This window comes from Tympanuchus pallidicinctus, unplaced genomic scaffold (genome assembly GCF_026119805.1).
Source record: "Tympanuchus pallidicinctus isolate F22 unplaced genomic scaffold, pur_lepc_1.0 scaffold1, whole genome shotgun sequence".
Lineage (NCBI taxonomy): Eukaryota > Metazoa > Chordata > Aves > Galliformes > Phasianidae > Tympanuchus > Tympanuchus pallidicinctus.
The window spans coordinates 99,873,591-99,888,698 of record NW_026294618.1 but is presented as its reverse complement, the minus strand read 5'-3'; the positions used below and the strand labels follow the sequence as shown (position 1 = coordinate 99,888,698).

At 41.2% G+C, this 15,108-nt stretch overlaps 1 protein-coding gene across 2 annotated transcripts in view; it reads right to left on the bottom strand.

Annotated features, from left to right (window-relative positions):
* ALK (ALK receptor tyrosine kinase) overlaps nucleotides 1-15,108 on the bottom strand; it is a 290,599-nt gene that overhangs the window by 218,174 nt on the left and 57,317 nt on the right. The window contains exon 2 of one of the 2 annotated variants that reach the window (XM_052682078.1): nucleotides 793-912. The exons of the other annotated variant lie outside the window; for it this stretch is intronic. Coding sequence (XP_052538038.1) covers nucleotides 793-912 — 120 coding nt within the window. The remainder of the gene's footprint in view (nucleotides 1-792; nucleotides 913-15,108) is intronic. 2 annotated transcript variants of the gene reach the window in all.

The following is a 15,108-nucleotide window of genomic DNA, read 5'->3' as shown; positions in this document are numbered from 1 at the left end:
TCTTGCAACTTCGAAGAAAGCCAAGTGGAGAAAAAAGATTGTACTACTGTCCCTTCCCAAATGAAATTGGTGTGTCCTCATCGTTCAAGCAGATACAACAGCTAAGAGCAGATATTGTATGCCAGTGGAAAGAATATATATTGCACACATAAAAGGTTGCAACATAAATTTGAAGAAATATGGGCCTCCTTCATATAGGTAGGTCAAACTTTTCCCTCAAGCAGATAATTACAGACTTGGGGTGAGTAAATCTTATTAGCCTCTCAGCACCTTAACTCCTCTCATAGACTGCTAGCAGATATATAGTAGGCATATACTACTTCAGTGGCTGTGGTTTGTCAGAAATATGTTGTACCAGAAAACAGATTAAAACAGTTTCCTTAATTTTGGAAAGAATGGAAGTTATGAAAGAAGATGGCAAGCAAAACTGAGTTTGGTATGCAACACCTCTATTTACATCAGTGGATTCAAACATAGCACTCAAATATTACAGTTCAGGACCCTGTTTTGGAGGAAGAAGGGAAGGCTGGGGCAGCCCAGGTCATCAGGCACCTCTGTGGGGATGGCAATGGGCCAAGTCTAGCTCGGGATATGGGGTTCCTGGGCTGATGTGCAAGGAGATAGGAGGCCCCATGGGAGGTTGATAGCGACATTAAGGCAAATTAGTGGCCTCAGTGGCTGACAGGATGCATATTTTATCTTTGGCTTTTGATTGTTTCCCTCTGCTGTTACATCAATATCCTTAGGCAGTTAGGTACAGACTCTTGAGAAGAACTCATAAACAGCACTTACTGTGTCGTCCTCTATGGGAGAAGAAAGGAGATGTATCTCTCATGATCCAGGTCAAGTTCCAAGAAGAAAGACCAGGAAGAAGAGGAGGACTGCTTGTTGGGAGATCCAGACTGCTTGGACCTTTCATTAGTAAAAAGAAAAAGAAATACCAACATTATTTATGCCACACATTAAGTGCAAATATCACTTAATACTTATCACTTAGTAACTTGATAGACTACATGCACTGAGCACCAACATTAAACTGCTCAGTTTTTCCTTCAGACGCATGTCTGTAGAGGGAAACTGGACAGAAATTCTTATCTGTAACATAATTATCATCACCTAGAAAAAGCATCATCTTTAATCTTACACAGATTCTGAGTCCTTCTATTTATTTATTCTTTAAGTTTTGCTATCATTTCAGGGCCTTGCACATGGAAGAGGCAACTATGTGCATCTGTTCAATGATTCTATATATCTCAGAACAGGAGCTTGTCTGTGCAACCTCTGCAAAATCAAGGCGATACTCGAGGTGCAAAAAGAATCTGATACAGAACGCACGGTCAATGAACAGAATTCTATGGGCTTTGACAGCACAGATTTTTCCTGGGAATGTTTAAGTTGGTTTTTCTAAAGATGATGAAATCTTCAGTACTCTCCTCTCGTTTTTTGAGGACCTTGGGGGAAAGGTAGGATTTAGCTTTGTAGAAGAACCAACAGGCAAAACTTGGGTTGGAGAAGTTTGATATAATAAAATACAATAAAATACATCTCTGGCTTGCTGATTTCTTAGAGAAGCCATGAAGAAATTGTAGTTCCAAAGGAAAAAATAAGAAGCATTTTTGCATAATAAGCATTTTTGATCTGTTGATATTCTTGTCAAGTAAGAACATTACAGTTGCTGGAGTGAATTCTGTTAGTTTAGGTGCAACGCTAAGGTTTGCTGTAATAAAACCAAAACAAAATGGTAACACCTCCCAGTAAAAGTTTGGCAAAACTTTCTGTAGCAAAAGGAAATAACTAACTTGAGTGATAATTGATAATTAATTCAGAGCGTTGAAGAATTGTTCTCCTCAATAGATAAATAATAGTGGATAATAAAAAACCCCAATGTCTAAGTGGATAATAGTAAGCAAGGTAAATGTCTGAAGCCTTAAAACACTGCTTTGTTCTGTTAAAGCTCTGCTTAGTGCCACTTACCTCTTCCACTGAATAAAAACATGAACATTCCAAGTTCTAGTTGAGCCCTGCCTCATTCTCAGTGTAATCTCATTTATGGGAGTCCTGTTACTAAGTAATGGCAGCAAAAAGAGAGCACTGTAACTCTCGCTCATTGCTTTAAGCAATAATCTTCATGATAAGAATGGATTTCGTGCTGTTTTATAAGTCATTCTAAAGTAGCAAAAATTAACATCCCCAATGGCTCAGTGAAATCTGGCCTCTGTGCTGTTACAGTACAATAAGTAGATATCCCTGTTATTGACTGGAATTTAGAAGAAAGAAATTCATGCCAGTTATTTATGAGAGTAGGTAAGAAACCTGGTGTCCTGTTTTCAACTGTGAATAACAAAGTAATAAGTAACAAGGATATAACCTTCATATTGGATTTTCCTTCCTTAATGTGAAGTCATAGTTTACACCTCTTTCAATAGCCCCTGATGTGGGCTGATGTAGATGTGGCAAATAATGTCAGTTTCATTACAGTAGATGTAGTTGTTACTAAAACAGATTTTGTCCTACAAATGTGCTTAACTTTGATGCTAACATAAAATAATAAATTTTTATAAAATCATAAAAATTGAGCTCCTGTAATAAGCTAGTTTTAAAAGCAATGGGCAAATTATTACACGCGTTTTCCTTGAGGTGAACATGTCTGACCAGTATCAATACCCCTGTTATACAATATCTCCATCCAGATACTCTCCAAAATAGGGAAAGATTAAAGAACTTCGCAAAACAAGAACTTTGAGGCCTCCTTGGCCCTGCAGGACCCAAAGGAGCACAGTTGTTGTACAGAGTACTGATAGGGAGATAAGTCTTGGGTTCGGAACCCTGTCAAAACTTAACACAGACCGAGAGCCTACCCACACCCAAGGAAAAGCAATCTGAGAGGAGGTCACACAGTTACATTCCTCTCCCCTAAAGCAGCTGCCACAGCCCTCGGAATTAAATCATCACTTTCAGTATCCTGACCAACCTTACCTGGGACAAGAGCCAAGGGATCCCCAAGTCCCTGGCACTTCCAGAAATATGCCTCTGACAGCAATAATGCAATACCCATCTCTTCTTCAGAATTCATTCCTACTTTCAGCTTCAACTATGTTTGTGTCCCCAATGCCACTTTATGCAGTACACTGAGATAAAAGATGGAGTTGAACATCTGACAGGTAGTCCTGACCCACGAACTTCTGCTCAGTCAGCAGCGAGAGGTGCAGAAAAGATAGCATCAAAAATTAAAACTTTTTTTCTCTCTCTTATTTCTTTTTAAATAACAAAACAGATTTACTGCAATTCATTTCAACCTAATAACTCTTTTTTTTTTTTCCCCCTCATACTCCATAAGATTAATCTTGTAACTTCATCTCGAATGATTTGGCTGGGCTATTGGGCTGAACTTGAAGACAAGAAGATTGTATCAGAAGTTATGAATCCTTCCCGATTAAGTTATCTTCAGGGAAAGATGCTGTGTAAAAGGTTCTGTGTAGCCAAGAGGCTACTCTTCACGGTGAGGAATTATTAGATTTCAGAGTAAGCTATAGGTTAGGAAAAGGAAAGACCTCTCCTCTTCTACCTCCAGGGTGTTTTACGATCAGAAAGGTAATTACAGAAGACCTGTATATCAGTTAAACAAATGCTCCTTGTGCAGCAAGGGTAATGCAAACCTTGACTACACTGCAGTCATCTCAACAGATAAAGGCTTTTCCCTTCTCCAGTACAATTAATATTGAAACCAAAAAAGCCTTCTTTTTAAATATGCTAACCTCCCAATGCTGGTTGACCATGCCATGGTGCTCTATCACTTGTCAACAGCAACCCTAACCTTTAAAAAAGAATAAATGGATTAGCAACTAAAAGCTGACAGCCCAATTTTTAGTAGCCAGACATTTGGAAAGCTATAACAGATGTTTCTTTGATATTGCTGCCTAAAGGAATATCCAGGGCCAAATTCTGACCCACGGCACTCAATCACAGCTAGAAACATGCACCTGAAGAGAGCATTTGACATTTCTGTTTTTAAACTTGTGCAAAGAAGTCTCCTTAGGGGATGTGAGATTCATTCTGCTCACCAAGATGTTGGTTTAATAAAAAATAAAATAAAATAAAAAAAGTTTCGTATGCACTGAAGTCAATCCTCCCAGCCACACATTTATTAAATAAAATATTTATGTACTACTTTTAATGAAAAATATCTCTTTCATAGAATAAGCTTTCATGTCCTCAGAAAAACAGGCATACAAGAAAAGCTTTCTTCCTGGGTCCTTTTTAAATAAACTGGATTCCTTCCTTTGTCATCTTTTCTGAATGAAGGCAGGCATATACCCAGTAATTAACATACAGTTTTCTAAAGTTCTGTGTAGTGCAGAAATGGAATGGAATTTTTAATCAAAACACCTGTGCTGTCTTTAACTAGAAAGCACACCTTCATGTTTCAGAATATTTTAGCACAAGTCCTTCGCTTGTTGCTACCTTTGGATATTGCCTCGTGGATGTGCTTTCTCACAGAGCTGTGCTGCATTATTCCCAGTTTCTCACAGCTAGTCCTCATCAAAGTTACACTGTAGCAGCAAAACAGGATGGAAAGCTTTTTCCGAGAAAAACACTAAAAATATATTGAGAACCCATGCAGGCAACCCAATGTCTTTATGCTTGATGAGTGAATAGCTACCTTTATATCTACACTTGCAGGGGTGTGTGTTCTTACTACTATTTGTGAATCTGAGGTGACAAACCCATATTTAGCTGTCATCTACATTTCAGAATTACAATTCCTAGCAAATCTTACAATCAGATGCTTAAAAACAGCCTCCATTAAAATCTGGATTTTCCAGTCACTGGGGAAGTCTGACGTTTTAGGAAAGCTTATTCTGGTTCTGCATTAAATTTTCCCCAGAAAGGATATGACATAGTAACATCCCCAATTAAAAAAAAGCAGGGGGAGGAGGTGTGCAATTCTACTCAAAACCAAGCAACCTCCATTTCATTTAAACAAGGAATAAATTAGTGGGACAACTGATGGCCCCAGGTGTAGGAAGCATCAGAGATCCAGAGAGATCTCTGCACGCACCCTCAAGACACCATAAGAATAAGCAGCTCCAAGCCTTTGGGGCCCTGGAGCTAACATCTCCTTCTTGCAGAGGATCCTGGTCATTTCTGAAGCCCTGCCTAAGACCAGAAGGATTTTCAGGCTGTCTAGGGTAGGATTTTCAGGCTCTGTGTAGCTACAAGCACACACCTTAGGAGACTTTGCTGAAGGATTCCTGAGTTCCAAGCTCCAAAAAAGCACCAGATTCCAAACTGTGAGGGGAAAGGGATTCAATGAGGGGGATTCCCTGAGAATTCCCTGTAATCTCACAGATTCACCACCAGTCCTCACGATCACGCTAACAAGTGTTCATACAGCCTCTTAGGAACTCTTGTGTTTTCCCCTAATCCCATTCATGAACAGCATCAATTACGAAAGCATAAAGAGCCCTTTGCAATATCAAGACAACCAAGCAGCATCAAAGCCAACAAATAACTGAAGCACTTGGTGAAGGACCCATGGATTCAGCTATGCTCATAAGAGCTTTTGTCTAAATGACACTCAGAAGCAAAAGTCAAGTTCTGTCTCCAGTTATGGCAGAGAAGGAGGCAAAGGGCAACCCCTGTGCTCACAGCTGACTGCTCTGAATGGCTGCTGAGCTTTGCTTACACTAATGGGTGGATGTATGCCAGGGTTTATTTTCACAAACCTCTTCTAAGGTAAGAAAATGTTCACTGACAGTCTGTCAAGTTTATCTTTTTCAGTTGGAAAATATATTTAATAATGCATTATGTTGCAATGATTTTATGTCACGTGGCGAGGCTGATGAGCACAAATAAATGATAGTATGTGTGTCACCAAACGTGTTCTGGAACACTGTGGAGAAGAAATCTGCATTCAGCAGGCTGTACGGCTCTGTGGGGACACTGAACTCAGTCAGACACACTGCGTGAGGCACAGAAGTGATCAACGGCACTGACAGGCAGAGCTTGATGAGTGAGCTTGGGAATAGCAAGCACTTCCTGCATGTGGAGCATGTGCCACGAATGAAACTGTATTTAAAAGCTGTTTTTAAATCATTCTGGCCATGACTTTTTTATTCTTTGCCTTTTGTAAGACTCATTTAAAATCTTTTGTTAACTCCTATTAGATTTTCTTTTCACAGGAAATAGCTCATTTTGATAGAAGAAATAAATGTCTCAAAAGTGACAGAATGAGAAGACAGGTGTTTCGTGGCCTCAATGTCATCTACCAGCCAGGCAGTCTCTTTAACCACACCATATCTCACGGATGTTCCTCAATTTCAGGAGAGTCCATACCAAGTGTGGCAGATGTGGTTGACTCAGCAGATATTGATTCGGGAAAAAGAGGAGCACGAAACACCCAAAATGCAATTTCATAAAGATACTTTGACAGGGAAACAAGATTGAAGTTTCATGTCTCGCTGCTCATGACAGGGAAAAAATTGGTTTTCCTGAAAAAAATGTAGGTGAAAATAAGAATTTAGGTTTCTTTGCTGATTTCTGTAAATTCTTAGCACTTTTACGCATATAATGAAGTCTATTAAGTTTTTTTGCCTCTGCTCTGAAAGCTGCTGGCATGCAGAGAGCATCAAAAACAATTACAATGACCAAGCTTATACTCCACGCATCTCAACTAATATAGTTTAAAAATATACTGCCATCTAGAGCATATTATTGCATCTCGAGTGCTCTGCAGCTGCTAAGATCTCCCCACTAATACACTGCAAAAGGGCAATGAATCACTGATAAAGAGCTCAGGGTCTGAGTTACAGGCCAGACTTGGAATGGCTTAAGGTTGTTACTCATCTGTCTGTATACAACAAAGCTTTTAAAAAAAAAACACAGTATACTGATCTTTTCTTAAAAATTACATACAATTAAGCATCACTGTGGGCAGCGTAGCATTTTTCCAGCCGCTTTCATAATCAGGGGGGAAAAGCCCTTCAGCAGCAGTGCTCCACGTACAAACATATGCTCTAACCTTTTGGATGCTGGTTCCTGGTATCACTTTCTGGTGATTCTGCTGTATTTAAGTACAGGGCAATATTTGTCTTTGTGCTGATAACCAGTATGCCTGAATTATTGACCAGGTGGGCACTGAAATCCAGAAGCCATTATATGCAACTGTTTCTTGTGGCACAGAAAGACCTCCAGACATCAGAAAAATACAAATTAAGGTCTGTGGAACTAGTCACCTTGCTGCTGAAGTGCAGATGTACTTCAGATTGCAGATGTTCTGACTTATTTACTGCACATACAAAGTGATCTTACCACTCTTCTCTAGGGTATTTATCCACTATAGCTTAAAAAACAAACAAACAAAAAAACAACTCCAAAAAGACAACCGAAAGGCAGTATTAATGTTCGGTCTGCATGTGCCAGTGCTAGAGATTTCCTCTATCAGTAGTCACTGTAAATGTTGCTGGCCTGGCCCAGGGCTCCCCAATACCATGTTGTTCATCCAAGGGACTCGAGAGCCATGGCATATCTGAAATCAGTATGGTTCTCATCTGTCACAGCCAGGGTCCTCATCCCATGTATTCTCAATAGCCATCTATCTGCACGGCTTGGATTACTCCTCTACGTGCATTTTCCCTTATTCTCTAAAAATCTCTAAAAAGTACAGGGGCCAGGCTTTCAAGTGAAAAAAATAGTGGTTGTCTTAGCAGAGTTTTAATAATTCACTACACATACTGACTTCAAACCATATAGTGCCCTCACCTCTGATTTATGCATAGCTACTTTCATATTTAACACATACACCCAGCTGGAGACTTTCATCAGATGTGTACACTTCTTCCTGCATCATTTTAAGTAATCAGATTAAGGGAAAAGAAAAACAAACCCAGCAGCAACCTCCTGCCCTACATACACTTAAAATCCTCTTTAGTACTATGCTGAGTGTACACTAAAACAGAACATATACACAAAATTACTCTTCAAAGCCACTGTCACCTCAGTGTGGATGCAATTAAATGCCCCCTCCCAGTTCTAATCCATCTACGACCTGAGCATTTAAGATCCTCTCTTCCACGGAGCTTAGATGGGAGTTTAGAAGAAAAAAGTTCACACAACAATTTCATATGCAATGGAAGAACAAACTCTCTTCCTATCATTCCTAATAAAGAATAAAAACATATCAAAGCCCCAATTAAACCTGAGTTGATCTGGGAGGTGTGTTTATTTTCTTCCAGCTGATTTATTCAGACTTCCTCAGAAACTCACGTTGCTGCATGCCATAATACTGTTATGTATACCCCTTCATCTTGCAGAGCTCTGTACGAAAAGCTTCTGGGGCATGTGCACATCCTACTTCAAGGAGCACAGTAATGCCTGCAACACCTGGCAAAAGTCCACCCCATAAGCAAGCCAACCTTGTTCCATTGCTGGAACCACTCAGTAATCAGCTGCAAATGTTGGTCACTAAATAATGGCTATTTGGAAGAAAGCAAAAGAAGCGGCATCAGTCAGCATTATTTTTCCCTTCTTACTATCATTATTTCTTCTATTGCTTCAGTGAAAGGAAGTAATTTTTTTTCTGTTACACATGCAATAGATAATGCTGCTAGAAGTTTCAATAATGGTCCCACATTTAAAAATGTAAGCCCAGAGGCTGTTTTAGACATCCTTGCTCTTCACAAAGGAAATAAACTACAGGAGTTTCAGGTAAGAACTGGAGATTTCTTATACAAAAGAGCCAGAAAGACTGAAATGATGTCTCACATAGAAACTGGGGCCCCACTGCACCACACAGACAGAGGGAACAACTTCAGAAACATTACTGGAGCAGGAGAGGCTTTGCCCAGTTTTAATACACATGTAATTCTGAAACCTTGCAGTCCAGAGCTGTTATTTTTGAAGAAGAAATTTTTAAAACACAACTGCTATATCAAAACAAAGTTTACACTGTGGAATTACACGAATACGTATAAATACGTATATACGACAGACATAAACTGTGAGTCAGTGACAGCAATGAATTTCCTGCTATCTGTATGATTAAACCCAACATATTTGCTGCATGAGACATTTCTGTTGAGATGTAGTCTCGTGGAATAGCAACAAGCACGTAGGGTGTTTCTGTAGTAGAGAAAATACCAGACATTTGTTACCAGTAGACAAGCTGCATTGTTTCTAGAAATAGCAAAAGAGGGTGATGACTATTTCAATCTAAAACTCAGCTGTCTTGGCAATAACAATAAAAATTAGTTCATATTCCCATTACTGGAAAAGATGTTTATGTGCTTATATTTTCACTGCACCATTTAAATTTGCTTGAGGTAAAGGACATCATCTCTGTTTACGAAGCCATAAAGCACCTGAGTGAGGCATGAGAAACTCCTATACTCACCCACATAGATACCTCTGTAATTGGACCAGAGCTCTCTAATCTCTCCATCAATGACAGTGGGATAAAGTGCACCCTCAGCAAGTCTGCAGGTGATACCAAGCCGTGCAGTGTGGTTGACACAGCAGAGGGGCAGGATGCCATCCACAGAGACCTAGACAGGTTGAGCAGTGGGCCCAGGAGAGTCTCATGAGGCTCAACAAGGCCAAGACAACATCTGGCACCTGAGCCATTGCAACTCCCTCTATCAATACAACCTGGGAGATGAAAGAATAGAGCACAGCCCTTCCAAAAAGAACTGGGAGTACTGGTGGATGGTAAGCTGGACAGCAAGCTGGACATGAGTCAGCAATGCGTCACTGCAGCCCAGAAAGCCAACTGTATCCTGGGCTGCATCAAAAGCAGCACGGCCTGAAGGTCACAGAATCACAGAATTGTAGGGGTTGGAAGGGAGGTGATCCTGCCCCTCTGCTCTGCACTGTGAGACCTCACCTGGAGTGTGAAACCCAGATGTGGAGTCCTCAGCTCAGGAGAGACGTGGACCTATTGGGGCCTATCTAGAGAAGGGCTACAAAAATGGTCCATGGAACACCTCCCCTGCAAGCATGGGCACTGAGAGCTGGGGCTGTGCAGCCTGGAGAAGAGAAGGCTCTGAGGAAACCTGAGAGCAGCCTTTCAGTATCTGAAGGGGACTGGAAGAAAGAAGTGGACAAAATCTCTAGCAGGGTCTGTTGTGAGAGGACAAAGGGAATGGTTTAAACTAAAAGAGGGGACATTAGATTGCATGTGAACAAGTTATTGTTGCCTGAGGGTGGTGAGGCACTGGCACAGGTTGCCCAGAGAGGTGGTGGAAGCCAGCCCCATCCTTGGAGACATCCAAGGTCAGGCTGGATGATGCTCTGAGCTACCTGATCTGCCTGTAGCTGTCCCTGTTCAGTGCAGGAGAGTTGGAATACATGGAATTTAAAGGTCTCTTCCAACTCCAACAATTGTATGATTGTATGATCTTCACTGTTGCAGGCTAGACTGCTGTGAAGTCCCACCTGCCCTTCTATTTGGCTTCTGGTATGCAGAGGACCAACCAAAACAGCTGTTTTCTCAGCTTTATTTCTGAAGATACCTCTACAGCCAAGGAAGGATGTGGAAAAGCTAGGGAGAAGGGCTGGGTTGAAGAACTGTCTCTTTGCTGAGACATTAGGAGATCTATAACAGCTAATAGCGAATGGAGATGAACCATAGAGAAAAAAAAAACCAACATGATTTGTTGCAGAATTGTTTCTTTTTCTTGTAAGAGTACTAAGAAACCATAGTATTAAATGACCTGCCCAAATTCACAGTGCAAATTGGTAGCAAAGGTTAGAAAAGAAAACATCACTGTTTCCCTCTTCCCAAAGGTCCCCACTTCTGCCAGTCCAGCCTTGGCTCTGCCAAATGACTTTGTTCTGTCTTTTGAAAGAGAAATTCTACACATATGGAACAGAGCCAGCAGGTAGAAAGGCTTTCATCTGCACTAAACCAAAACAAAATGAAAAAAATGAAGCATCAGCAGGAACATCCAGAAGGAAGGCAAGAAATTTTATGCAGATTTTTGTTTTTCATTTTCCCCCCAAGTTTATGTCTCTCTAAATCTTCTCCTGTAAGAAGCAAAACAGCCTCACTTCTTTCCACCCAGATCCTGCACTGTTCAAAAAGAACTTCCTAAAGTGATTACCAAAAAGCCTGTAAGAGAAATGATTACAAACGGCCGAGTTAACTGCTTTGGATGGCCTCATCAGTCATCATAACGCGGTCTCAGCACGAGACTCATCAGGACAGGCAGCTTGTCATGACAGATGACACCTCGTTAAGAAGGCTTCCTCCTGTGGCTTTTTCCCAAAAAAGTTCCCCTGGGATAAGGTGCTTGCAAATAATGGTCCTTAAGCAATAATCAAGAAGGAATCATTGCCAGCTGCCTTCACTGAGCTGATTCAATGTTGAGAACTTTTTTTTTTTTTTTAACCTTTATTGTCTGAGCGTGGAATGTTTTATCTGCACACACGTCGTGGAATCAATGTATTTTCAGCAGTTGCTTTAAAGGTGATTTTAGAGCTGCTGAGGAGAGTGGCAAATTAAGAAAGAGAAGGCCAGAAAGGGCTGAGGCAGCAGTGCTCACCTTGTGCTGCTTTTTCTCACTGCCACCCCCAAATGCTGTACAGCAATTTGCAATCTATATGTTGTTCTCCTCATCCCAGTAAGGACAAGTGTACAGATCCGCATTACAAACCTGTTGTAGAAATTGATAATTATAGAAATTGATTGAGTTACTCAGAACCTTCTGCAACAAACTCCGCAGCAAAGCCTGGTATAAATAAAAGCCAAAGAACATTGTTTCACTGGTAGTATTTCATGAACTGGAACTTGAGAGAGCTAATTCCATTCCCAGCTCTCCTCGTCTGCAATGGGATCTAAGACAAATTGTGCAGTGCTGCTTTTTGCCTTGTGGTTTTTTTTTCTTACAAGTGAAACAGAACTAGTGGTGCTCAGTGTGCTTGGGAATCCTGGGATAAAAAGCAGTAAATAAGAGCAAGTTTTTCAAAATACCATTTCCCTTCCAGTCTATTGTCTGCTCCTGAAATGCAGTTTTCACTATGCCAGAGGCTCACTATGAAGAGCAGTTGGTTTCACTGGTCACAGTGAAGAGGTAAACCATTTGCAATGAACACCACGTCTGTGAAATTTGGCACATGTTGGCTGATCTCAAATTGTTCACAGACAGACTACTTTGAAATTACTCAAATATTTACTAGGAACAGATTTCAGCCCTTGGGGTTCTTTGGTTGGTAGGTTTGTATGGTGCTCCAGCTACGTACCAGTTGGCCTTTCAAATGCTCATGGTACTGAGTAGGTGCTGGATTCAAGCATGTACCTGAATTTCTGTCGTGCAGAAAACACCAGGATTTCTCTCTCTTTCCTTTCCATGTATTGGAATCATAGAATGACTCGAGATGGAAAAGACCTTAAAGATCATCAAGTCCAACCACAACCTTACTACCCTAACAAACAACCCTCTGCTAAACCACGTCCCTGAGCACCACATCCAAACGGTTTTTAAACACATCCAGGAATGTGACTCAACCGCCTCCCTGGGGAGCCTATTCCAGTGCTTATCAACCCTTTCTGTAAAGAAGTGTTTCCTTTAAACACTAAAGAAGATATCTAACCTAAACTAAGCCTGGCACAAGTTGAGGCCATTTCCCCTCGTCCTGTCATCTGTCACCAGTGAGAAGAGACCAGCCCTGCTCTCACTGTAAGCACCTTTCAGATATTGAAAGAGCACAATAAGTTCCCCCCTCAGCCTCCTTTTCCCCAGACTAAACAGCCCAGTTCCTTCAGTCTCTCCTCATAGGGCATAATCACCAAGCCTTTCACAAGCCTTGTTGCCCTTCTTTGGACCTGCTTCAGCACCTCAAAGTCCTTTCTGTACTGAGGTGCCCAAAATTCAACACAGTAGTTAAGGTGAGGCCTCACCAATGCTGAGTACTGGGGCAATGAAAAAGAATAAATCTGAAAGAGTAACATACACAGGAAAACGAAAAATGCTTTTGATTGAAGGAATTACCAATTTAAGTGTTTCGTGTCAATTTTGCCATCAAGCTTACATTTTTTTTCAATTTTCTCCCAGCTTGAGAAAGGCTCCAGTATTTTGTGTAAACTGATATATTCCCATAGGAAGTCTACCCTAGACAATACTTCCTGATGGAAAAATCCAACGTTAGAAGACACCTTAAGTAATTCTAATTGCTATGCATTTGACAGGATACGCCTCTGCTCCACAGGCCCTCTATGGGGATGACCTGACTGAGAGCTGGGAGTAGAAAAGCCTCTCTGTTTGGATGGTCCAATGAAAGTCACTGAGAGGCAATGAGTCTTTTAGAACATTTAGCAAAGCAGAATGAATGCTGCTATAGCAACTTATGAAACAATCAAATGAAATAAATTCCTTATTGCTGACAAGCTTCAGATGGATATTTATTTGTATTGACAGTGAGCTGCATGGCACAGATGTGCACAACTATAGGAATTAAAATAGATCTAGGCCTTGCTAGACCAGGGCCAATACTCCTTATATCTACACCTTCCTTGATACCATTGGCAGGCAGCTTCAGGACTAGAACCTCAAGCCTTCCCTTCTTTTGTAAAGTAAGTCAGCCTTTTTGTTCACAAGCTGCTTGAAACACTTTCACTAACCACTTTTCTTCTTTGTAGAAGTTCTTTTCACGTGGCTTAGCAAGCAGAAATAAACAGGAGCTCATTTCACCTTAGCAGCCAGCCCAGCAGGATTCACAAATGAACGGACTTTGGATTACCCGTGGCAACAGTTTGAGGTATCCTAAGAAACTCTAAATAATTGCATGAAACATAAGTAATTGTACTAAGAAACTGCCAGTCAAAATGGTTGCAGAGAGTTATCTAGCATTAAAGCTTTTGCTGCGTGCCATAATGCTGTCTTGGAACATCTTCCCTGCTCCTAATCCATGTGCTATGGAGATGACTGTGGGGACTCTAGGCATGTACTGAAACTGTCTTGCTTTGAACATGACAAAAGTCACACCAAAGCCAACCCACACACCTGATGTTTCACTAATCTCACACATCTGCACTCCTATTTAAGTGAAAAATACTTTGTGAAGGTAAGCAACCTTTTATCTGTCTCACTTACTAACTTCTTGCCCAGCAACCTGGGCAAGAAAACCAGGGAACATGCTTTTCTCCCCTGATAACTTTATCTCAGGAAGGACTTCAAGCAGGTTGTGTTAAATCTGTGAAGAAAACTTGAGCTCATAATAAAAGGCCAACATAATTTGGATGCCCGTAACCTGCAAAGAGAAGAAGACATGAGAATAATGTGGTAAGATTTCAGAGTTGCACAGAGGCAAGTGGATGATGCAAAAGGGTAGATGTGGCACTGAAGGACATGGGGCAGCAGGCATGGTGGTGATGGGCTGATGGTTGGACATTATCTTAGTCGTCTTTTCCAACCTTAATGATTCTGTGATTCTGATTCTATGAAAAAAGCAGGGCACATTAAAATTTTTAGCACTAAATCATTTTCTTCACTACCTGCAGTCAAGGCAACAAGTCATTTCCCTAGGCTGCCAGGAATCTGCAGGAACAGGGTGCAACTGTGGGCAGGCACAGCTCCCTCCTCCCTCTTTTATAACATGCTCCTGCCCTGTGCCTGAGTGCAGGAGGTCTGGGGTTTCTCATGTCATGGAAACAAAACTCCTGGAACTCCTTTCTTGGTACCAGAGCAGAACCTGCTCCAAGGCTCCAAGAACCTGCTCCTTCTCCCAACATTTAGCAGCCAGGTGCCTCTCACCAGCATGTACAGCACTGGGAGAGCACTGAAGGCAGGCGAGGGTAGAGCAGGCTGGTTTTCATGGTGAAGAACTGAGACTGTTCTTCTCAAAACACGAAACCAGCATCTGTCTGGCTTATGAGGTTTTAGATTCATATTAATCTCAGATGCCTGTGCTCCCTGACCCCCACAGCCTCATATTTATCAGGGAAATAGTGCAAACTTGTCCCATACCCTCTTACTGCATTGCTAAAAATAGTAATTAACCTGTTTTTCTGTTTTGTGCTATCTCTGGAGTGCACCTGCTTACACAAGGTTGATCAGAATCCAGCTCACTACTCACAGGAATTAATGTCCCTATCTCCTCGTGCAGACAGCCTGA